The sequence below is a fragment of the Centroberyx affinis genome, unplaced genomic scaffold (genome assembly GCF_046629955.1).
Source record: "Centroberyx affinis isolate AG114_WGS23_722 - 3 ecotype Tasmania unplaced genomic scaffold, CSIRO-AGI_Caff_v1 ptg002483l_1, whole genome shotgun sequence".
Taxonomy (NCBI): Eukaryota; Metazoa; Chordata; class Actinopteri; order Beryciformes; family Berycidae; genus Centroberyx; species Centroberyx affinis.
The window spans coordinates 388374-412628 of record NW_027280713.1 but is presented as its reverse complement, the minus strand read 5'-3'; the positions used below and the strand labels follow the sequence as shown (position 1 = coordinate 412628).

Here is a 24255-nt window from a genome sequence, read left to right as displayed (position 1 = left end):
AAAAATGGACTTATATTCTTTGAAGGATTATCCTCAAACATGAATAATACATAAAGCATTATCAGAATCAGAATTAATTTTATTGGACAATTAAAACAACATCATGAAAAAGTAGTATATAAAACATTTTGATGTAGCAATTTGGAGAAATGTGTCTCTTTAATAAAGTAGTATATAAGTATGTGTATAAAACAAAGTAGTATATAACAAAAATCTTAGTTGGCACTCCTCAAGTCTATATAACTTAACATAACATAACATAACATAACATAACATAACATAACATAACATAACATAACACATGCCATTTGGTGGGCATCTTTATACAAATGTCCATAGATCAATGGTTCTCAACCTGAGGGTCAGGACCCCCAGTGGGGTCACAAGATGATTTTGGGCAGAGATGATTAATGGAATAGGAAAAAAACATATTTACTATACTGTTCAAATGTATTATTGTGTCTATTTTTCCAGTTTTTCCTCATAGTTTTGTTTTTTTTCTTGTGAAATAGTTTGAATAATTTTCAGCCTCTAGGTCTCCTCTGATAATCAAATGTAACAAACTGAAAAGGGAAAATCATTCTTTGGTTGAACTGTTCACCACTCTGAGCCACTGCCTTAGATTATCATGAGTGCCAACATTTTTATAATGGAGGGGCCTCAGTGGGAATCAAACCCCAAACCCCAACAGTGTTGGTGCCTTCCTGATCTATACAGAGAATAGAAACCTTAGTCCCAGGAGTGCCGGTCTGATAATTTAGCCACTGAAGAAGATATGTCCTCCTCAAACCCAAATCAGCGGGTCTGCATCCTCGCAGCTGTCTTCCAGCCAAATGTGGCAAAGGTTATGTGTTGGTTCTGTGAGAACCGAGGTGCTATCTGATGGCCTCAAGTCAGCGTCTTGGCGGCCGCCATGCCGGCAGTCTGTCCCCTCTGGTGTTCCCAAACAAACCTCCGACAGCTCGAACTCTGGCCCACTTAGGGGAAGGGGTGTGTGTGTGTGTGTGTGTGTGTGTGTGTGTGTATGTGTGTATCCAATGAGGTTCTATACCTACAGCCTTCATTACTGTATTGGAACTTTGCAAATGTGATGTATTTTAGCATTGTATCTATTTATGTATTTTTCATTATATGCTTTAACAACACTCATTTCTATTTGATTCATGCCAATAAAGCTCATTTTGTATTTGAATTTGATAGAGCAAGAGAAAGGGAGAGAGAGAGAGAGAGAGAGAGAGAACAAGAGAAAGAATTGCTGTAAACAGGCTCAGTAGGCTATGTATGAGAGAGAGAGAGAGAGAGAGAGAGAGAGAGAGAGGATAGTGAGAGATGAGGAGGAGGAGGAGGATGAACAATTGCTGAGTGTAATCTTTACCCACTAAAAACAATTTTAAACTTCCCTTTCTTTTGGACACTAATTTGTAAATAATGTAAAATATTATTTAGGGGGATCATCATCTCCTGTTTACTTTGATGTGAGGCAATTAACACAAATAGTTAATATTGTTTTTGTTGTGATAGACAACCCTGTCACAAAAAAACGGCAACAACAACTCATGTTGGGAACTCAAAGTGCAACTAAATGTAATGCAATGTAGGCACGATCCAACCAAACAGCCCACAGGTAGGCGGAGAGAGAGAGAGAGAGAGAGAGAGAGAGAGAGAGAGAGAGAGAGAGAGAGGAGAGAGAGAGAGAGGGGAAGTGGTGAGGATGCTGAGTCGCTAGATCATTTTTGCTTCACTCACCACACAACCAGACAGTTTATATTACTGAAGCTTGGTTTATCCACCTGTCACTGACCTCGATTCGCCGACAACGATGTCCGGTTAGAGGTAAGACTCCACATTTTCTACTTAACAGCGCGTGAGCCCCTTTGAACTTTCTTCTATTCTCGTCTCCACCTGTCTCTGTCTGTCCTGGATGACAGCGCCACCTGCCGTCTCATCCTCCTCCAATAGAAACGCCGACGACAAAAACGCGTTTAAGACTCGGGATGATATTTATTTAAGTTTTACATCTCTGTGTTTGAAACTCAGACGTAGCCTAGCTGCCGAAGCATAATTTGTTTATCATCGATTTATGACACGTAGGCAGAGCCGTGCAGGTCAGGAAGATGACTTGATGGTTTATATCACAAGAGGAAATCAGCACGACTTCCCCTCTCAGTCAGAGAAAGCGTTACGGTAACGAAATGGAAGAGGATGTAAACGGTTTTCACGGTTTCTGTTGTGTTTGTCTGTAAATGATTAACTATACAGTGACTGCACCCGAGACGTTCCCATATGGATTGAATTTAATTAATACAAAAGCATATTTTATAATATTATCTTATCTTATTATTATCTTAAGTACTGACCCACATACAGACCAGACAAAGGAGGCTATCCACAGTTTCCACATTGAGTGAACTCTAAAAACAAATCTACTTAACTTTTGCCAGCTTCTGTGTTACAGTAGGCCTGCTTTATAATTCCAAATACAAGAACAAGTCATGATAATAATAGTAACTTCACTTGTAGAGCACTTTTCAAAACAAGGTTACAAAATGCTTTACAATGCTTTACAAAACATAAAATCTATACAGCTAAGAATAAAAATAAAAGGTTTAACACAACAGAAGCACAAGACAGTCCTCATAAGTAGATTCAAAACAATAAAATTCATTAGAAGCAATCCTGAAAAAGTGTTGTTTTTTTAGATTTAAAAGAGGACACAGGCAAGTTATAACCTATTACAGAAAAATGCACATCACTTTTTCTGTCAGGTCATTCAAAAAGATTTTAAGATATAACTAAAGTGACTGACTGTTTCTTTAGTCTGCCTTCCTTGATATTTGTTTAGCTTCCTCCCCAGAGCCTTGGCTACCTTTCCCACAATCCTCCATGTGTCTTGTTTGCGCTGGTGATCCAGGCCTTCATTTGCATCATTTTTCCTCTCCTCTCTCCCTCATCCACTGCAAATGTAAACACAAACCTCTCTGCTTTACTGCAGTCTCAACTCTGTAGCCCATTGGGTTTTAATGAAGTGGATGAAGCCTTCTCGCTCGCTCGCGCGCGCGCACACACACACACACACACACACCCTTCTGTGTGCGTCCAGGTTTTCACCCCGTATCAAATCCATGTCTGAAGATATCATAACATACACCACCAACCCACAGCAGTGTTAGATCTACATGGTCTACATGACTACAACCTTCCCATACACAATCCACTGCTTTTTGCATTTGGTTGCATTTATTCTTAAAAAAAAGAAACAAATAAACAGATAGGAAGTAGCTGGAATGCAAAAGTAAGTTTATTAATGTTCCGTATCAGCGCACAAATGAACAAAAGCGCACAAGTAAGCAAGGGATGAACACAAAAAAGGCTTATATACTGTATATGCAGCTATGCAACACATTTCAACCTGTTTTTCCTCTGGCAGCATGTTACATGAAGCATTAATAAACTTACTTTTTGCATTCAAGGTAGGCTACTTCCTATCTGTTTATTTTGTTTATTTATCTTTGGGCTACCTTGGAAGATCTTCCCCCACTGTTTTCTTTATGTCATCTAATCAGCAATCAGGCTGACTAAGAACTTATTTTGCGTCTTTGTTTTGATTGGGAAGCCGTTCCATTTAATCTCCTCAACTAAGCAGAAGGCAAACTAATGCACTTGTGACCGTTAAACCCAACACGTTTTTTTACCCACGTTGGTCTGCAGCCGGAGTGTTATGTCACTCGGTGGTCATGTAGGCAGACCGACCATATAATTAACCCCATTTTATGAAAAGGAATAATGAAGATCTTTGAGCAGCTTGGGCCTCTGGTCCATTATGGTAACAACCACCAGGTTTCTCTTGACCCTTATGAAACAGTTTTGTTCCTCTGCTGTGCCTGTTCGTCAGACCAGACCACATCCTGAGATAGCATCGTGCTGAATGAACTGCACATGCTCAGTAGTCATATAGGATCAGAATCACTTTGATCAGCAAGTACAGTAATTGTACAGTGATATTGAGACATATTGACTTAGAGTAAAATGACATGGCACAAGGACAACAGAGCCTCACATACAGAGCAGAGGGACAGTTATGAACTTGGATGGAAGAATATTTGTGACAGAAAATTTCCTGCTTCCAAATTCAGATTTCCAGTACAGGACAGTAATAATCATAACAATCAAGAGCAATGCAGGCTTTTATAGTTTCCCTCAAGACACAGGAATTTAAATTCAATGTTGGATATATTAGTGTGGAGCAAGTAATTCCATGTGTTTCAAAGTAAGTGACATTTAATCAACTCAGCTGCATATTATTACAATATTACTTGAGTGAATGTTTTTCCATTTAATGAATGAATGAATGAATGTCTCATCACTTAGCAACACAAGTTCTCAACAGGCTCCTTAACTAAGTGTTTGTTGTTGTTGTTGTTTTTGTTGCCTCTTTCTGATTTTTGGGGAGCTTATATTGCAAATGCGAGTGAGAAAACATTGAGTCCTCCTTGAGGAATGTTCTGAACGGGGGAGATTTGGTATGTAATGGTTTTCCCAATCCCTCTTAATTGGGATCAAGGGTTGCAGCGAGGGATCTTGTCAGAAAAGTGTGGAGTTAAAGACTCACACAGCCACCTAAGGGCCCTCAGACCACAGCAGAGCCCCGGCCAGAAAGGTATGCATGTTTTGAAGCCTGATGACTGAAGACTGCTATACAGGACACACATGGAGTGGGAAAATGCCACTGCAGAAGAAATGTAAAATAGATGGACAAAGTGTTAAAAGTGGACTTGTTGGGCTTCTGAGAGTGGAGGGGATTATTTTACACTCTCTGATTGTGAAGATGAGATGTTAATACATGTCTGAGCTATTTATTGTAGTTGTGCATTTGAGTTTTCATGTGCTTTCCATTGTTATTCATGCAAATTACACACTGTCTGACTCCACTTCTCTCCATATTCTCTATAGCAGCTGTGTGACTGGGATATGCGGTTTCAGTAAAATCTATTCAAGGTAAATCATTGTGTTTACTGTTCATCATTGGGGAAAAGGAACTTCACCAGCGGTTCACCTGCCTGCCTCACAGTTTTAGGAACGACCTCTAAACTTCCCCCTAATCAGCTTCTCTCTGTCCAAAAGATGTCAACCACAACCGCTGACAGTGTAGGAAGGGGAACCAAAACCTCTAAAGGGTCAAAGGACCACAAAAAGGTAAGATGTTGTTCCTCATCATTATTACTCTTTTTTTTTTTTTTGTATGAAAAATTAAGCATAAGATGTCCACCATTTGGGAAAAAAGAGTTACACCTACTATTACAAAATGTTTGCTGATGTAAATATATTCTAGTGTAAGACTGTTGTAAACAAAATACTACAATTAATGAGAATGGAATTATCTCGCTTACTTCTTAAAATATTGAGTAGTGATATTCAGGCAACTTTTTTACTTTTGTACATTTGTACATTAGATGGTCAAACTGAGCTTGATACTGGTTATTTAGTGTGATACCATGGGGCTTTTACATGCTTTTCCCTCCCTGAGATATTTCAATCAATGCTTTTAGATGAAAAACACATATTTGAAAAATGTGTGATTTCAGGAATGAAGAAAGAACGCTTATTTTCTCACCGATTCCCATGTATTTTTGATATTATTCTGTGGGGGTTTAAAAGGTTTCAAGGGTCCAAGGGTCATGAAATGAAATTCCCTCAAAAGATAAATGTAAGAAACTAAATTCAGATGAGAAATAGAGAAACACCATAAATGGCACTACATGTTTCTTGTTTGCTGCAGTGTTATGTAACAGTGCTATTTGGTGATGGAGGGAGCAGAGCGGCGAACAATGCGATTAGGTAGATCAGCTTCAGCGTCTGGCTTACAGAGAGATTTCACTGCAGTTCAGTTTAACTGAGGAAAATTCCCAGACTTACAATTCCCAGACAGGTCAATTTAATTAGTAGAGGGTTTTTTTTAATTAAGAGTTGTTGTTTTTTTTATATTAAGGCTGCACTAAGGAAACTGGCAACTCTAGTCAAATGACTACATCTTTAGTATTTAAGTACTTTTTTTGCCATGGTATCTTACAGTTCAAAGACGTCTGTTCTAGGCTTACTATCAATTCGGTTTGCTTCAAAATGTTATTCTTTGCATTTATGATGATTATTTCTATAAATTATCTTGAAAAACCATCATTTTCATCCCAAAACCTGCATAGTGGAATTTAAAAAATGTCAGCAGAAGAGAGATCTTCACTCAAGTTGCCAAACAACGCCACACATTCTCGTATTCATCCAGCGACGCCTTCCAATACTGTCTTGAGGCCAAAATGTCTTAAATGCCCCAGAAAGTCTGATACACCTCAAACTGCCTCACACTAGACAGGCTCACATTTCAGGCATGATGGTGTGACTGTTGTGATTTGCATAGTGACGTATGCGATTTTTATGCGAACAACCAAGAACAACACTGCTCAGAATGTGAGAATGAGTCGTGAGAAATCACTGCTGCATTGAAAGGAGCTTTATTTGGTCCATTTCTGTGAGGAATGATGTGACAGTGCTGATCCAGTATCTCTGTCTCTCTGGTTCCAGACTTCATAAACAAGAGACTAGTTTAGCTTTCTCACTTAATTATACAATGTACCAACCACAAGGTTTGCACTGGGAATGGCCAAATTGCAAGTGTCCCTTTCTATATGAAGGGTTTCACTCCAAAAATATGTATCGCTTTTTAGAAAAAGTTGCCTGAATTTCAGTACTTCAGAAATAAAGAAGCTTTTATCCCCAGAAGTGTCAGATTTCTGTATGCAGCTTAAATAGATTCACATCTCAGTTCTTGTTTTTTTGGGGTTTTTTTGGTTTTGTGGTTGTAGCCCACAGCAGCTGCCCTGAAAGGTGCCATCCAGCTGGGCATTGGTTATGCTGTGGGCAACCTCAGCTCCAAACCAGACAGGGATGTGCTCATGCAGGACTTCTCCATGGTAGAGAGTGTCTTCCTACCCAGGTACACACTGATTTACACACATTTGCATTTTTGGCATTTAGCTGATGCACATGTTCAGAGTGATTTTCAGACTGCACCACCAACAAACTGAAATTCCTAGATTGTCCTCATTACATGGCACATCCTGCCATGTAATGTCTATGAGTGATTATGTAAGTGTGCGGCAAACCTACAGTTTTTATGGACATTGTTTTCCTATGTTTTGCCCCCCCCCTGTGTAGAGAAGCAGACACCATGGTCTTGTTGTATAATGTTGCTTTTCTCATACTGGCTTAAATATATTTTTGTTTTCCTTTGGTCACCAGTGAGGGAAGCAACCTGACTCCAGCCCACCATTTCCCAGATTTCCGTCTGAAAACCTACGCGCCTCTAGCCTTTCGCTACTTCAGGGAGTTGTTTGGCATCAAACCAGATGACTATCTGGTTAGTGTGGGGAGCGTCTCTCAAAGACACTACTGACGCACACAAACAGAAATACACACACACACACACCCAGAGGCACACACGCAGTAATGATCATCATTCTGATTCAGTGCGATTTTATGAGTATTTCTGTTGATTTTATTGCAACACGTTGTCATACGAGGGCTGTTACCGCTGTCTGACTTGCAGTACTCCATCTGTAATGAGCCTTTGATCGAGCTGTCCAACCCCGGGGCCAGCAGTTCCTGGTTCTACCTTACCAGCGATGACGAGTTCATCATTAAGACTGTGCAGCACAAAGAGGCCGAGTTCCTGCAGAAACTGCTTCCTGGTTACTACATGGTGAGCCTCGCCCGCCAATGCAAACACAGTGTTGACTTCTGGTCAGTGCCAACGCACGTGAGGATTTACATGTCAGTAGCAGCTATAGAGCTATATGCAAAGTTATGGTCAAACACTCAACTTAACTCAACTCAGCTTAGGGATTTTATGCATATTGCTGCTGACAGGGGGAAAACCTTGTATGTCAAAAATGTCAACTTCAGAAAAACAGGCTGCTTTTTCGATTATGACTATACATTTTTAAAATTATACATGATTTGAAAGGGTTTCAGACACTTAACTATTAGTTAAGTTAGACAAATATTTTCTCAACCCATAGAAGAACAGCTAATCTTTCAATTCTGATAAAAATATGATATTTACCAAAACCGGAGTTAAAGAGAGTTAATCTGCCAACAGTGATGTATACCAAAGAAAATCCCAAATCTCGATCAGAAATACGAATACGGTTCCAATGTTGTTGTCATTTTCACACCAGTTACATGAATTTGTGTTGAAAGTGTTTTGTAGCTGTAGGTGATTTGGACACATTTGTTTTAGTACATTTGCAGTCAATAGGAGATGTACTGTATTTTGAATCACAGTGGGAAAGTCTTGAGGAGATTACCCTTCAAGAATCAAAATCAGAATACTAGAATTTGTCTTGGTGACCAAGGTGCAGAGAAATATTTTTAAAGTATTGCTTAAGGACAACAGGACCTTACATATCTTGCAAAGAGACAGGGCAAGATTCGCTGACATAATAATGCTCTAAAGAAAACAACCATTAGTCTCTTATCTATCACATCTGTATAACCATAAAATATTTCTTATCAGAACCTGAATCAGAACCCGAGGACGCTGCTGCCCAAGTTCTACGGCCTTTACTGCATCCAGTGCGGCGGCGTCAACATCCGCTTGGTGGTGATGAACAACGTGCTGCCGCGCGCCATGAAGATGCACTACAAATACGACCTGAAGGGATCCACGTACAAACGCCGCGCCTCACGCAAAGAGCGCGGCAAGTCCTCGCCCACGTTCAAAGACCTGGACTTCCAGGAGATGCACGAGGGCCTGCACTTCGACGCCGACACCTACAACGCCCTGATGAAAACCCTGCAGAGGGACTGCCGGGTGCGTTCACGTAGGGGTTAGATGATGGATCTGCTAGGCCAGTGGTTCTCAACGAGGGGTCCGGGGACCACCAGGGGTCCTTGAGGAGGTTCCAGGGGGTCCCCAGCAAATTGATGAATTGTTAAACTTCACCATTATTTCACTTACAAGAAGTTAACACAATTAGAGAATGTAGAAGAATGACTGTTTTGATCATAGTTTCACTGTTATCTCTCTACCTACAATACAGATAGTCATGGGATTCTGGACAAAATCATATCTAGCAATAAAAGATATCGTCAGATTTGGGTCTGAAAGACAAAATCTCATCAAATGGGGGTCCGTGGCCCTAATGTGGACTAAATTAGGGGTCCTTGATATGAAAAAGGTTGAGAATCACTGTGCTAGGCCATGGGCATGTTGTATGTGATTGTCATTGCTGAAGACGTCGTCATTGTTCTATAAGGAACTTTGTAACTGAACTTAGCTCTCCAATGTGATCAGAAAAGCAAAATTATGTTCTCTCATCGTTTCTGTTATCCCTTATGTCGTTTACAAACAAGATAATATTAGATATGATATTTTAACAGTTTAGACGGTTGTATAACAGAACATCAGAAAGTCTCCAGTGGTAACAGGGTGTCTGTAGCCTGGTTCCAGACTCCTGAATCTCGTCCCGCCCACTCTTCAGATTTTGTCGAGCGATTCAGAGAGTCTGGTGTTGCTCCAGTCACTGAAGTAACGTCAGAGCGGCCGGATACAGGCCCCCACACACAGAAAATGGCTAACTAGGAGGCAATCTCATGTGTGGATTTAGGATTTTAGAATGTGTTTAAAAATCTGCAGGTAACGTACTGAGTTTGCAGACCACAGTGAGGTCTTCGATTTGGTTGTAGCAGACTGCAACTTAGTCCATAATGTCTACATAGCTCCACAATAAGTTATTTGGAATAAAACCACGCAGGCATCACATTAGGCTTAAACCTTTCTTTGACACAGCCTGAACTGCCCTCCGATAATATTGTCAGGGTTCCTGCACAGATCTGGAAAGTCTGGAAAAGTATGGGAAAAGAACTGGGTATTTTCAAAAGTGATGAAAAAGTTTGGAAATCGCACAAAAGAGGTTGAAAAATTGTGGGAAAGTATTGTTAGAATGTCCCGATGTACATGCGACTACATATTTTCTGTTGTTTAGACCCCTGTCATCTCAAATATTCTGATATTTGTTGCTATGAAGAAGAATCTAATGAAGACCCAAAATCTTCAAATCAAGAAAATAAAGTCTGAAAAAAGTATGAGATTTTGAAATTGAAACTGTGTAGGAACCCTGTATTATGTTTATTAAGTAAGCATGCTCCGTCAGCCAGGCCCCCTTCCCTCCACCCCACTCTCTCTCCCCCCCAAGCCCTTATGGATGACCTTGTTAAGTTGCCCGCCTATTCTTTGATTAGTGGGAAATAACAGCGGCCTCCTCATCCAGGATTACCTCCAGCAGAGCAAAGCACCTGACTCATATTACCAGGCTTAGGAACTGGACCCAGGAGCAGGACAACAGCCAGTCTAGGCGTAACGTGCTGTTATCGGGCCGCTGTGCGCTCTGAGTTTGTGTATTAGGTAACTCAGTCGAATGTAAAGGCCTCTTTGTTTACAGGAGTTACTGCATGACATCAGCATTTGGTCAGAGGGATTGAGGCTCGTGTTGTACAGTATGTTTGGTTTGCAGATCCAGGTTTAGCCCCTTTAACTGGGACTTGCTTGGGTGTCTGCCAAAGGTTGAGAGGTCAATTCAGAGCTTGTTTTTGAAATGTTTAATAAGTGGGCGGTAAAAAACAAACAGCATATTTATGTTTTATTTTTATGTCATGGCCAGTTTCTGTTTTACTACTTTAGTTAGATGCCCATTGTTAAATTGATCTAAGAGTTGGATAAATAACTAAAAGGTACTGTAATACAAGTTTCAAGTTCAGGTTCAAGTTTAACTTTATTTATCCATTTATGAAATCCATCTGGTCCATAGAGCACAAGCATGCATACACAGTAAAAATAAAACATCAACAAGAAGCAAATGATAGCTAAAGATAGTTAAAGTCTAAAATAAGTAAATGTAGCACAATAATGATAATGTGAAACTTTGTTGCCTGCTCAAAGACACTTCAGTGGGGCAGATGCTTGCCGACATGGAGGCTTTTACCCCCAACGCCTCTGGTTGAAGGACAGTCTCCCTAATGTAATTGCTTCATGCCTATAGGTTGATTTAGTCATGTGTATGTCTCTGTCAGGTGCTGGAGAGCTTCAAGATCATGGACTACAGTCTCCTGCTGGGGATCCACGTCTTGGACCAGAAGACGCTGGGCAGGGGGAACCGGGGCGACAGTAGAAGAGGACAGAAGGTCCTCTACTCCACGGCCCTGGAGTCCATCCAGGGGAACGTCAAGGCCCCCGAACCAGTGGCTGACGATGACACGTGAGAAAACGTCCTCTCTCTTACTTTGTAAACACACTGTCTCTGCCTCTCTGGCTTTGTAGGACATGCAACAACGGAAAAATACACAGTTCTTAACAAATATTTCATGGTTTGGTTTATTTTAAGATTGGAAATGTTTCAGTTTAGCATTTTTACAGCTTGCCAAGCATACATGTTGCACAAGCATACATAATGTAGAGGCAATAAAGTTTTGATGACTTTACACACCTGCAGCTAAAACCCTTGAATGGTTTTCAAATGGTTTCCAAACAAATTCAAGGTGTTTCAAAGTAAAATATGTTTGTTATCTCTGAAAGTGTGGATGTGACAGCATTAAGGCACCAAAACAATTCTCAAAGCATTTTAAAGTGCAAGTTCATACAAAGCCAGTCTTTGTTTCTCTCTCTTTCTCTCTAACTCTCTCTCTTACTCTCCCACACACACATGTAACTCAATCTGCACATTCTCAGCCCACTGATCAATACAAGACAAGAAAGCATTGTAGTCACTGTTACTTGTAAAGTGTACCTTCCTCATCTTTTTCAGAATGGGTGGGATCCCTGCCAAACATAAAGATGAGAAGTTGCTCATCTTTTTAGGAATCATTGATATCCTGCAGTCCTACAGGTAAGACATGTATGACATTGTTTTTTTGTAGGAATTTTAGAGCACAGACATGTATGCATTTCACCCGAATGGTCGGAGCGCCTGGGCAGCCAGTCCTTTAGTATATATACTGTGTGTACTTAATTAAAGGGGTGAAGAGACATGTGTACTATCTATAATTTATCATGGTATGTTGTTTCCTCAGGTTCATCAAGAAGATGGAACACTCCTGGAAAGCACTTGTGCATGATGGGGTATGCAACTCCTTACCTTGGCTTTCATAGATCTGACATATCTAACTATATGCATGTGTGTGTGTGTGCATGAGTGTGTGTGTGTGTGTATTGTGACTTTTTTTCTCTGTTTTTTAGGACACGGTGTCAGTTCACAGGCCTAATTTTTATGCAGACAGATTTATGAAATTCATGGGCTCAACTGTATTCAAAAAGATTCATCGTAAGTTGCTCCTCCAACATAACTCCTGTATTCTGTACATAGCACTAATATGTGGTCAGATCTGCTGAGTGATTCTCTCTCTCTCTCTCTCTCTCTCTCTCTCTCTCTCTCTCTCTCTCTCTCTCTCTCAGCTTTGAGAGGAGCGTCCTCTAGGAGGAAGAGGAGTTCCCTCTACGTACTGAAGTCAGCCTCTCAGGAGTTTCTGTCTCCACTCAAGGAGGAGCAGAGGGAGGAGAAGAAGGCCCAGAGCATGGACAACCTGGATGGAACTCGTAAGTTTAAAGGAAAACATTTACATAACATGACATTACATTTTAGGCATTTAGCAGATGCTCTTATCCAGAGCAACTTACAAATAGTAAAACGGTAAAATTATGGGAGTAAAAGTGTCAAATCCACTGCACTTTGGCAATAAAATGTAACCCATGTTCCTGAAAGTGCCAGGTAAACTATTAAGAAACAGGTAGAAAAGGTAAAGTACGCAGAGTTTTTGGAAAAAAAAAAGCCCTTTGATCAACTTATGTGATATGAAGATTAGCAGCACATTTCATCTCTGTGCACCAGGATGCAAATGCTGCCTCTTTTTAAGATTCCAAGATAGCTTCTAGCCTCCACTAAAATATACAGTGTGCTTAAGTGTTGCCATACAATGATGTGCACTAAATATAATTTTAGGTGGAAGTTTTTGGTTAGCTGCCTGGGTTTTTCTCTTGAGATTTAGTTACTTTTCAAAGGAGACCTGCAAAGTGGTAGGTTGCGGTTCAAGTCAGGTTTACATCTATGAGCTCTACATATAACTTCAAAATATTATTCTTTGCTTCATTTTATGGTTCATTCATCCATTCATTCAGGATCTGTTTTTTTGCAACAGTGTTCAGCTCCTCCAAGCACCCAGACCTCGTCCCAAGATCTGCTGGACTGAACCGTTCTGTTTCTTTTGAGTCCACCGAAAAAGATGAAGAGGACCTTGAAAACAGGTAAGTGTGTGCGCTGCTGTCGGATCAAAGCCTTGTCAGTTTTTCAGGAATTTAGAAAAAACAACCTTATTTTTTAAATTGAGGCTAATGCATATGAAGTTTTGCCACAGGATTTGAATAAGCCCTATGGGGTTGTGAAACTTATGAATGAACATGTCAGTCTCCAGTACAACTAAAAACATGAATATCATACAAATTGGAGCTACAAGGTTTTTCAGCAAAAGCAGCAATACACTGCTTTTGTTGACATCATTGTTGGTGTGTGCGTTTGCATCCTACTCCTTTACAAACGAGTTTGTCAACTTAAGGAACTACATTCCTCGAACAAGTTCTTAATACACAGATCGCCTGCCGGTTGCCTTTATTACAGTATTGCTAATTGCCGGTTACCATGACTACCCTGTTTCTCCGCAGTGAAGACCGGCGCGCCTCCAGTTCCACCATAGCGCTGGACGACTCCCTGCCCTCCCTCAGCAGGAGCCAGTCAGACTCAGAACTGGACGTCTACTTGGTATGAATCACTTCATATAATAAGTACCCAGAGCTTTTTCTGCCAGAAGTTAATGAACTGAGCAGAACTGTGCTGCTCTGTTATGCTATTATTTATTAATTATTATGTTTTTATTAGTATTATAGCTGCTGAAACTTGAAATTTGAATAGTAATTATATAGGACAGCATTGCACAGGTGCAAAACGTTAGACTTTAGTCGCATTTCCAGTGAACTTGTGATTCAGCATGTTTTCACGACAACACAGACACTTTTCTGATGTCACTGATAATTCAGTCAAGTGAAATGATATTGTCATTATTATGAAACCATAACGTTATTATTATAACAACGCCTTAAACAATATGATGACTTTGACATCGCTTTAATTGGACTCAACACACTTGGTGAACGAACTTGGATTACACACACAGTACATCATCTGATGTATTTGGAGACGATGCATTATCATTATCGATGCAACCTGGAGTCACTGGGTGTCTCTGCATTTTCAGCATCAGACAGTCTCACCCAGGCGACCCAGCTGGAGTTGATCAGTCCTCGGCTTGTGTCCGAGCAGCAAGCGACGTTCGTAGATCGTTCCTCTTGTTCGTCAGCTTTCTTGAGGCCTTCTGTGCAAACTTTGTGGTGGTTTTGATGGACAATTTTGTATGCTCGCTTGTGGTGCACTGCTGTGCACCACAAGCAAAATGCAGGCCCTGCAGAGAGACTGTTCTGCAGACGCTTGTCTCCTTCCTCTTGTCTCCTTCCTTCTTCTGACCACCTGTCTTCATGTGTTAGAGAGAGAGCAGCACTGTGGTCGCTGTGATGGTTTCTGGGTATTTGAACTACTTCAATCTTCAGCTTCCAGTCTTTTGCTGTTCAGCTCAACTGGCACTCTTGGCTAAGGCACTTTGACAAAAGCAATGGCCTGTCTTTCTGGGTGAAGCAGCTCATCAAAGGTGATGCTTCTGCAGATGGTGTTTGTACAGCTTTCACCACCTGGTTGCATCACCCATGAAAGTGTCCCACTGCTAAGTTTCTTGGGATAGGAGCTGTTTGTATGCTTCATCATTACGATGACTCAGATGAGGTTGGATGGCCTGGGGAGTGAAGTCAGTGTTGGGGCCATTCATGAAGTGAATTGAGAATGCATGATAAATTCCAATTCAGTTCCTGGAGATATAATTGGAGTTGTAATGTGAATGTCACCCAGCTCTAAGGAAACAGAATTGGAATTGAATTGGAATGACAGGAAACAGAATTGAATTCCATTAAATTCCACTTCTAAGAGAGTTTGTCCTGACTCGCTAAACATTATCAAACATTATGATAGCTGAGTTAAACAAATCAAATACATTCAATCATAATGTATGTATTACGATTAAATGTTATGCATCAAATACCAATACCTTTAACAGTTTATAATATTCAGCATTGATAACATATAACACTAGGTGTTGACAAAATGTACTTATTGTAAGTTGCTTTGGACAAAAGCGTCTGCTAAATGATGTAATGTAATGTAATGTAGGTGTAATCTCAGATATGTGGTAAGAATAAAAAACAAAAAAAACATGGAATTTCACAGAATTTCATTGAATTAAATTCAGCTTCCTGAAATTCCAATTCAATTCCAATTCTGTTTCCTGTAGGTTTTTTCAAATTCCAGTTCCAATACTTCAGTTGAATTGAATTGATGAGTTAATTCATGAATTGACCCTGACCCTGGAGTGAATCATGAACTCGATACACTGAGGCTTGGCCTGCCAGAGGTTTGACCAAAAGATTTAACGATCCATTACTTGCTTACATCTTTCCATGCTGTTTATCTATCCCCACTATCCCAGCATGCAGTGCCTTGTTGGCACTTGCCCCTTGGACTGCTCGGTGTTGGTATTTGCCCCCCCCCCCCGACTCAGCTGCATCCTGCACTCTCCACTTCCATCCCAGTTCTTACTTCTGTGTCAGCCAGAGAAACCTTACAGTCCCTGCTGGATTTCCTTTCACTATGGCACTTCTCTTACATAACCACAAAATCCTCATTCAGGCCTCTGAAGCTGTTCCTCAGCCCTTATAAAGTAATGCCACTGAGGCTTTGTGGTAAGCCTGCAGACGTTGTGGTTAATCTAATCGCAAAGCCCTTGACAGTTAGACAGTGGGATTCATAAAGTAGTAGCGGCCACAGGATCCACGGAAGGTAAATTGAGGCCTTGAACTTATCTAGCAGTGTTCATTTGTCATTTGTCTTCATTTGGCTTCAGTCGTGACTCCCACTGTTCTGCAGTTTCCTCTGTGTGTTCAAGCTGCTTTTAACACATGACTACATGTTTACTCCTCCTTACTATATATTTAATTATGCAAAGATAAAACACAATAAAGCACTATGAACCAATGAGTGAGAAGCATTTATTTAAGGCAATTAAGATTACACATGAAGCATTTTGTGACTATAGGCTAGACCAACCTAATACAAGTTATAAAATAAAAGAAATACAGAATTGTCTACATAATAAGGTCTAAATCTAAATTAAGTTTCTATATAAACTAGTCCATACCCAGGGATGTGCGTGCCACAACTCAACGCAGACTTGCCAAAAATGCGCATAAACAGCGTAATTTTGGGAAAATGGAAAAATCAGCTTCGTCAGTCCCTGCCTATGCCAATGCTCAATGCCCATGTGCAGTTTCAGATTGATTGGCCAACCCATTGAGGAGCAAAATGGATGCAGACAGACAGACAGAAGGACAGAGTTTTCCTAATTTTATAGTAGGATGGCTTTTACATCCACTCTTGTGTTCTGTTACCTGAATGACAAAGAAAAAATCCTTTCTCTTTTTTTTTTCTAGTGAGGAAAAATGTCCCACGGTGCCGCTCCATCCAGCTGTACCTCTACAAGATAAAGGCCTTTAACGTCCCAGCCGTCAGCTGCACAACAAATCCCAAAATACATCTATTCCGCTGCTGCAATCTTGGCTAAGTGAAAATGCAATCTCTTAATTCATCAAGTACAATAGATATGTGGGGGTTTATCTTGGTTGTATTGGTGCAGAGACGTAACAACAGCCAACACAGGGCTGGGCGATACAGTTGAAATCATGATAATCATAAGAATTTTTTCCGATACCAATATACATCATGATATGGCTCACTTATCTTCATCCCACTGAGCTGAATGGTAATGTAAGGGTGTGATGTCAAACAAAACTGAAATTTTCAAATAATATTCCTACCATACCTAATTTTGCCAGTTTTTTGGGGGGGGTTTTTTGATAAAATTTGCTTGTTATCATCAATTTAGACAGCAGAATTGTGTGTCACGATATCAAAAATCACCATATCATCACCATATGATTCCACTGAAAGACAACAAACTAAAGTATTGAATTATCGCCCAGCCCTAAATCAACATAGTAAAACTGCAAAGACATACTACAGGCAGTAGACTACATGTCAGTCTCCACTGTGTGCATCACCATCTGCAGCATTGTAAACTCTGATTTTGAGTCAAACAAAACCTGCCAATTCAGATTGATTAGTAAATACATCATTCTTCTGTAGAAATCCCATCAATAACAGATTGGGATGTAGGTTCTGTTTGTGTAAGATAAGATCACTGTACCACTGTATTAATACATAACACTATGGAGTTGCTTCTTCTCCTGGTTATTGTACACTTTGCTGCTAATTTAATAACAGTGACTTTGCTCAGGAAAATGTGTGCCTCGGAAATTTGAGTTCATCCATTCACTCCTCTTGGCTTTTTGCTTTAAAGTGCATCCTTGCTATTGATTTCCTGATCTTCTGTGAAATGTTCATATCTCTCAGAGGCTGGATCCCTGAAAGACTAATTCTAGCCTACTTACTTGATTAACTATAGAAGAGACATTTTGTTGTTGTCGTTTTTTTCAAATTGTATATTTATAGAGACATGTTCTGAGATCTTTCTGGTTTCACAGAACTGAATGAAGAGAAATACCAATTTATATGTTGATGCAGTCACATGTATTAGCCTGTCCTGAAGTGCCATACTGTTCGGTGTTGAGTCCATATACCAGCCACACCAATCCATTTTAAGACGTATTGCACCAGGTAACCTGGTATTAAAATCCCAATGCACATACAAAATGTATCTGATACATTCATTCATACATTCTCTCTTCTTTCTCTTGTTTTCTATTTTTATTTATATATGTAAAAAGAAATGTAGATGTAAATGTGCTTATTGTAAATCACTTTGGACAAAGCGTCTGCTAAATGACATAATGTAACATAATGTAATAATGGCTGTAATCTGATATGTCTAAACTACTCCCATAAATGAATTAGGAGAAATAGTTTTCAGTCTTTCTCGAGTGTATTTACCTTTTTCCTTTTATGTCGCTCTGTGCCTTACATATACAGAATCAAGATGCATCTTTGATCTTCATTGGGATTTAATAAAAAATAATACCTGTTGTAAATTGTTAGGAATCCTGATAGTAAAAGTGAGCATGTTGTATGTTTTATTAAATGTCTTCCATTTTTGTCCACAGGGCTTATGAGAATTTCAAAATCAATGCTTTTATGTGATGTATACTACTGTATTATAGCAAAACTTTATTTGTAAAATAAATGAATATTTTATGTAGTTACATAAATGTTTTCTTTTTTCTCTTCTTTTTCTTAAACATGCTACAGATCCAATAGCATCCATTGTCATAATTCTATTTAGTCACAAGGGGGCGCAGCATGGAAAGAAGCTATAGTAAAGATTTTTCTCTTCCCTTACTTTATTTAGGGGTGTGTGTGTGTGTGTCAGTGTGTGTGACCGTGGATGTGAGTGTGTGTGTTCTGTCAAAACCTACAGAGGATGATGAAATGCATCTATTTATTTAATTGAGTTTAAACAGAGATTGCATCTGTGTCTAGATAATACCATCGAGCCACAGTCTGATTACAATAAATGCATTTTGTGAATTCAAATTAAATTTGGATCTATCAGACTGGTTACATTCAATTTAATTTTGTTGTACGGTAAAATACAGTTTCTGTCTTCACCCACAGATGGGTTATGGCCATAGAGCTTCAATAATAAACAGTGTGGCTCATTGAGTAGAGCATGGACCCAAAGCTGCAGGGTTACAGGTTTAGGGGGGCTAATCTGGCACTGTAAGGCCGTTTGGGTGAAAGTATGTGCTAAATGGCATATGATAATGTTAACCTTAAGACTTGACTGTGGTTGGAAACATTGACTTCATTGATCATCTTGGTTCAGGAGAATGTTAAAGGTGTTTTATGGCACAAAAGGCTTTGAAAACAGTTGATATCAAACCAGAATTTCTCACCATAACTTACAAGCTGGGACAATGTCATACAAACATCACTGACCATATTTTTAGGAATTTAATACACACAGTATTTTGTTTCTTCACATATCCCACAACTGTGCATGCTCACATTTCATCAGAGGGATGAAAGTACAGCAGCACCCAGAAGGAGGCTGGAGTTCAGCGTCTTTATCAGGGAAACTGGCTGGTGTGGGGATCAAAGCAGCGGCCTGTCAGTTTTGGGATTGTCTCTTTAACCAGCAGGGTTTTTATATCCGGCTCTTAACACTGAGTCAGGTTTCCTGCTGGGCACAAACAGCCGCAGAGTGTAACAGCCTTTAATAGGCCTCTCTTGTTTCCAGCATCAGACATGCCAGAGGGTCTTATTCCTGGAACAGGCTGAACCGGTCTGACAAGCACCAAAATCATACTCAACTGTTGGTGATATGGGAAAAAGAGAAGGGGGTCAAGGAAGCAACTTGGAGACCTGTTTCGGATAAAATGTTTCCTCTGAGGCTCCCAGAATCATACAAATTGGAAATGAAATTGTTTTAGGTGGGAGGGGGTACCCTTTGTTTCATAATAATAGGCTTATCAGTAATGAGTAATGGCATTGGCATTCAGAGTGATTTGAAAGGGGGATGAGACATATGAGACAACAAAGAAAAAAAGACAGGACTGAATTTTATTTATAGCCTAATACAACCAAAGCATAAAGTATAATGCTACATTCTCTGTGTTGTGTGAGATTGGAATGGATTTTCCATCATTGCAAACTGAAAAAAAAAAGTTGTGGGATTGTATTAAAGTAGCATAAATATGAGGCAGACAACTGAGTCATTGTGTCATTTTGTCATGATGGGTGACTCAACGTACACACTCCCCCACCCGCGCCCAAAGGTGTCACATGTGCAACTATGGCCCTGCGCGTAACCCTCAGACACACCTGCAGTTTCGAAGCCACGCCCATACCTGCGAGAACCAGGAAATCAGATTTTTTTTTTTGACCTGACGCAAAAGTAGCCAATATTTCGCCCTGTAAAGCTCGCGTCCTCTAGCCTCATTCATATTCACGTCGAGTTTATTATTGGGATACACACAGCTGACATAAAAAGAAGGAAACACCCAGAGGTTTCACCTGGTAAGTTGCTACCGTCTGTCAAAAATGTCGACACTTTTCAGTTTGTAGCACGCGATGCCATATAAGGACATTCACCGTTGGCTACAGACGTCTGCTTTGTTTGGTGGCTTGAATTAAAACAGTCCATAAAACAAGCACCATATTCCCCTTGTCTGTAAAGGCGGGTGTACACAAGAAAAATAGCCTGTCTGTGCTTTTATCTGCTGGTTTTTACTTGTTAACCAAACGCTAAACGTGACCTACATTCAGTTCAGGCCTCAGTGTTTCTGTTGCTGGGTCTCTGTTTGTGCATGCTTGGTGCTTTTATGTACTAGCTGTTGTGTTTTACGTAGTTACCACTTAAACAGGCAACCTATCTTAAACAATATATATGGTTGGAGCACTGTCAGATCATCAGTGACTAAGATATTATGAAAGTTGTTCAGCCATTACTGAAATTAAATGTAAAAGCCAACAGGTGCTTCACTTAGCCTACTAATCTAATACTAGACTATTATATCAGCAAGTAGGCACAGATTACATTTGAAGATTAATTTCCCCAAAAAATGCTTAAGTTCATCATAAACTATCTCTAAAATATGGAGGATCAAGTGTGTAAATGTCATTTTGTCAGCCTTAAAGCACTCCATATTTGCCTGGTGACCTTTAAGAAATGCCATATCTGTCGTTTTAAATTAATGCTGTCAATCAATTGATCACCTTTTCCAAAAAACAGAGGTTAGGGCATGTTATTCTTCCGTCACAGTTAATCCATATTTATTTACAAAACAGCCTGCATGCAATTTGGAAATGGTGTGTTGACTTGACAGAGCAGTGGGCAGAGTGGAATAATAGGATTTCCAATCAGGGTCAAACCATTAAAGGATTCATGGGTCCAATATAACTGGGAAGTAAAATTAATGATTATCAGTATGAAGGGGGGGGGGGGCAGTCCTGGGAGTGTTTTTGGGCCTAATTCAAGAAACATAGGTGATGAGAAGTGCTCACCAGATTACCCCAATCATGCACTTCCTCTCATCTATCCTCATTTCATCAAACATCCAAACCAGGTTTCTGGGTTGGCTCTCATTCTAGTTTAATAGCACAAGGGATTGTCGCATCATATCCGGTGTATACATAAGTGCTCATTATATATCAAATATAAACATCTTCCTGGAAGATTTCAATTAAATTTGACTCGAAAATGCCAGTAATATTGGTTGAGGTGATTTATATTAAGTATATGTTAAGGCATGATGCATTCTGAACACTTTCATGTTACACTACACACAAAATCTGTTTTAATGTAGGTCTGGTGTAGTCTATGTCTATGGTAAATAAGTGACGCAATATTAAATTGTATGCTAAGTTTATTGGTGCACTATCCCAGGAATACTTGCTAAAGAAAATGGATAAATTGTTAGTTTATATGATATGCTAAGCTCATAGTGCAGTTTGATATGCAATGCTGGGTTCTGATAATGTGATACTGAAGAAATAAGAAGTGAAGATAAAATTAAAACAAACTTGCCTATATGATGTATAAGCCAAAAAACATCAGAGAAACACTCAAATATAGCCAAATATAGATAGAAAATATAAAGATAATGTAGGCCTAATCCTCTGATGTTCCTGAGAGCTTAACCAAAAAACTATGTTCCAAAAGAACATGAATTAAATGTTTTTTTTTATTTTTAATTAACCATGTTCTGGCATCAGTATGAATCATACTCATAATCATGTGGTTGGGATTTAGCTGGGAGGGACAGACCGGCGTTCAGTGGGAAAGTTGAGCAGAGGTCTGCTGTCTGTGATTGGCTGAATCCTGAGCTGGCCCGTTTTTACTGTTGCATCTCCTGAAAAACAGCAGGATGGAGCACAACCTTTTGTTTCATATTACATTTTAATAGGGCTTTGTGAAATTTAGTAGTGCTTTGTGGGTTTCGTTTATCCAATTGTAGTCATCACACATCAAATTATGGCAATAACTAATTCTTATTTTATTGTGACTTTTCCAGATCACAATATATTGCTTGACGATCCAGACTATATGTATGGAAGGCGATTCTCTCTCTCTCTCTCTCTCTCTCTCTCTCTCTCTCTCTCTCTCTCTCCCTGTCTTCCCATTACTCTCTTGCTCTCACTTACACACATCAGCACACACAACGCAGATTTGTGAGTGGCATGTGTCCCTCCATCTGGGTAGCACATGCATTGCATATGGACATTGCATAATGTCCTTAAGCAGAAAGTAATGCAGCTCTACTACGGTAGTGCGACACGTGGGGGAAAGTGACAAGGAGCAGAGAAACAAACTGCTTATGTAAACGCATTAAGACGACCAAACAAGGGACAACAACTCCTGCAGTCGCTCACTCTAGTTCGTTATTTTGTGAAAACGCCACAGTGACAAAGGAATTAGCTGGAAGACTGTTATTTGTTTCTTCTTCATTTTCCTTTCATTTTCCTGCCAATACTCTGCGTCCCACATGATAATATAAAATCTAAGCCTCACTGTTTGTAACAAAAAAAAAAAAAGTGAAAGCCCTAGGCAAGTTTTATGCAATTCAGACTTGTAAATTCAGATAGCATGCAAGTGTTTGTTTGACTGAGCCGAACAGACTTCGTTGCAGGCAACCAATGATTTGAACAAGAGTTGTAAGATGGAGAGCTGATGCACTTCGGTGTGAACATAATATCAATATGTAGGCTAATAAGTATTCCTGCCCTATTATTAGCCATCACGTTTTACCATTTTTGGGTTTGCTGTGGAAACTAGGATATAATACATAGCTGATAACTTGAAAATGTGATTGAAGTAATATTTTGACATAAAACATAGTGGTATTTTCATTACTGGTTTCTTCTGAATCCTCTTTATAGGCTTATTTTGTGTAAAACTATGTTATTACACAATGGGAGACACATGCAGGTACAAAAATGTTTGGTATCCGAGGGAGGCGGGGGTGATTTTAGCGCCAGAACAAGTGGTTGCTCTCAGACATTTTACTACTCTTGGTTTTATTTCTACTTGTGGTTATTTGGGTCTTTATATTTTGATTTTTTAAAATATTTTAATTGAACAGTTGTATTATAATTGCCATTTGTTTGACTGCAATATGTGGATTTAGTATTTATACAATACATGCAATCAGTGAGTGAAACAGTGAGATTGAGTGTGTTTGTTTAGTCACCTAAGAAGAGAAATACTAAATGACACAAGGAAATTTGTCATCACTGCTTAATCGAATGGCATAATAACATGTGGTTACATTACAGTAGTATAGCAGTGAAGTGTATTGAAAGTATTTGAAACTATATTGAAAGGAAATATACTTTTAAACCAGACATTTAAAATGATGGTGTAGCTATGTTCAATCACGATCAAAAGAAATGCTGTATGGTATATCGTTCATATTATGTAGTCCTGGTCTGGTTTAGGGAGACAAAAACAGTTACAGGCCGACCGCTTCATGTGTTGCGGACACCCACACTCATCTAGCATCAAGGTGTTCTTGTGTACCTTTTTGTGTGTGTGTGCACGAGCCTGTGGGCGTCTGTGTGTGTGCTTGTTTCCATCCATATACACAACCTCCACTGGATGGCTGAGGATTGGATGGATGAGTGTGTTTTGAAAGAATATTATAAGGTGTTGGATTGTGATAAAACCGCCTGTGAATGTCATGCTGCTGGGTGAATGATGCAAGCTTAGCGGTTCGGTTTCCTCAGTGCTTTCAACCCATCCGAGGCTCCTAATCTCGGCTCCTCTGCTCTCTGCGACAAAGACGACAGACAAGGCGAAGTTACAGAGCCTCTCTTCTCCTCCTGTGTTGTTGTTACCTAACATTTTATAAATAGAGTTTGTTATGTGTGTGTCTTGCCTGCTGTGCTTCTGGTTTTTTGGTCCCTTGGAAGTGCTGAGGGATTTCTGCTGCCCTGCTCTCTGGCAGTGAAATCTGCAGCTCTCATGGCACAACCATCCAGAGCCGTA

The 24255-nt window shown here is 39.8% G+C and overlaps 2 protein-coding genes across 2 annotated transcripts in view; both read left to right on the top strand.

Annotated features, from left to right (window-relative positions):
- The first annotated feature begins 5121 nt into the window (after positions 1-5121).
- pip5k1ba (phosphatidylinositol-4-phosphate 5-kinase, type I, beta a) lies at positions 5122-18367 on the top strand. The gene is made up of 13 exons (XM_071534076.1): positions 5122-5193; positions 6855-6985; positions 7291-7408; positions 7598-7750; positions 8567-8863; positions 11122-11306; positions 11853-11933; positions 12118-12166; positions 12284-12368; positions 12500-12640; positions 13240-13345; positions 13760-13856; positions 16685-18367. The coding sequence occupies exons 1-13, from the start codon at positions 5122-5124 to the stop codon at positions 16685-16687; spliced, it is 1518 nt and encodes a 505-aa protein (XP_071390177.1). The 3' UTR covers positions 16688-18367.
- A 1765-nt stretch (positions 18368-20132) lies between these two features.
- tjp2a (tight junction protein 2a (zona occludens 2)) overlaps positions 20133-24255 on the top strand; it is a 42972-nt gene continuing 38849 nt past the window's right edge. Inside the window, exon 1 of the mRNA XM_071534078.1 lies at positions 20133-20285. The gene's annotated coding sequence lies outside the window, so the exon portion shown is untranslated. The remainder of the gene's footprint in view (positions 20286-24255) is intronic.

What these genes read in the sequence shown, in the direction of transcription:
- pip5k1ba (XM_071534076.1), top strand. Translation starts at nt 5,122, where the DNA reads ATGTCAACCACAACCGCTGACAGTGTAGGAAGGGGAACCAAAACCTCT. An exon ending in TGCTTCCTGGTTACTACATG is followed by an intron (nt 7,751 to 8,566) that starts GTGAGCCTCGCC and finishes ATTTCTTATCAG; the next exon opens with AACCTGAATCAGAACCCGAG. An exon ending in CCAGTGGCTGACGATGACAC is followed by an intron (nt 11,307 to 11,852) that starts GTGAGAAAACGT and finishes CATCTTTTTCAG; the next exon opens with AATGGGTGGGATCCCTGCCA.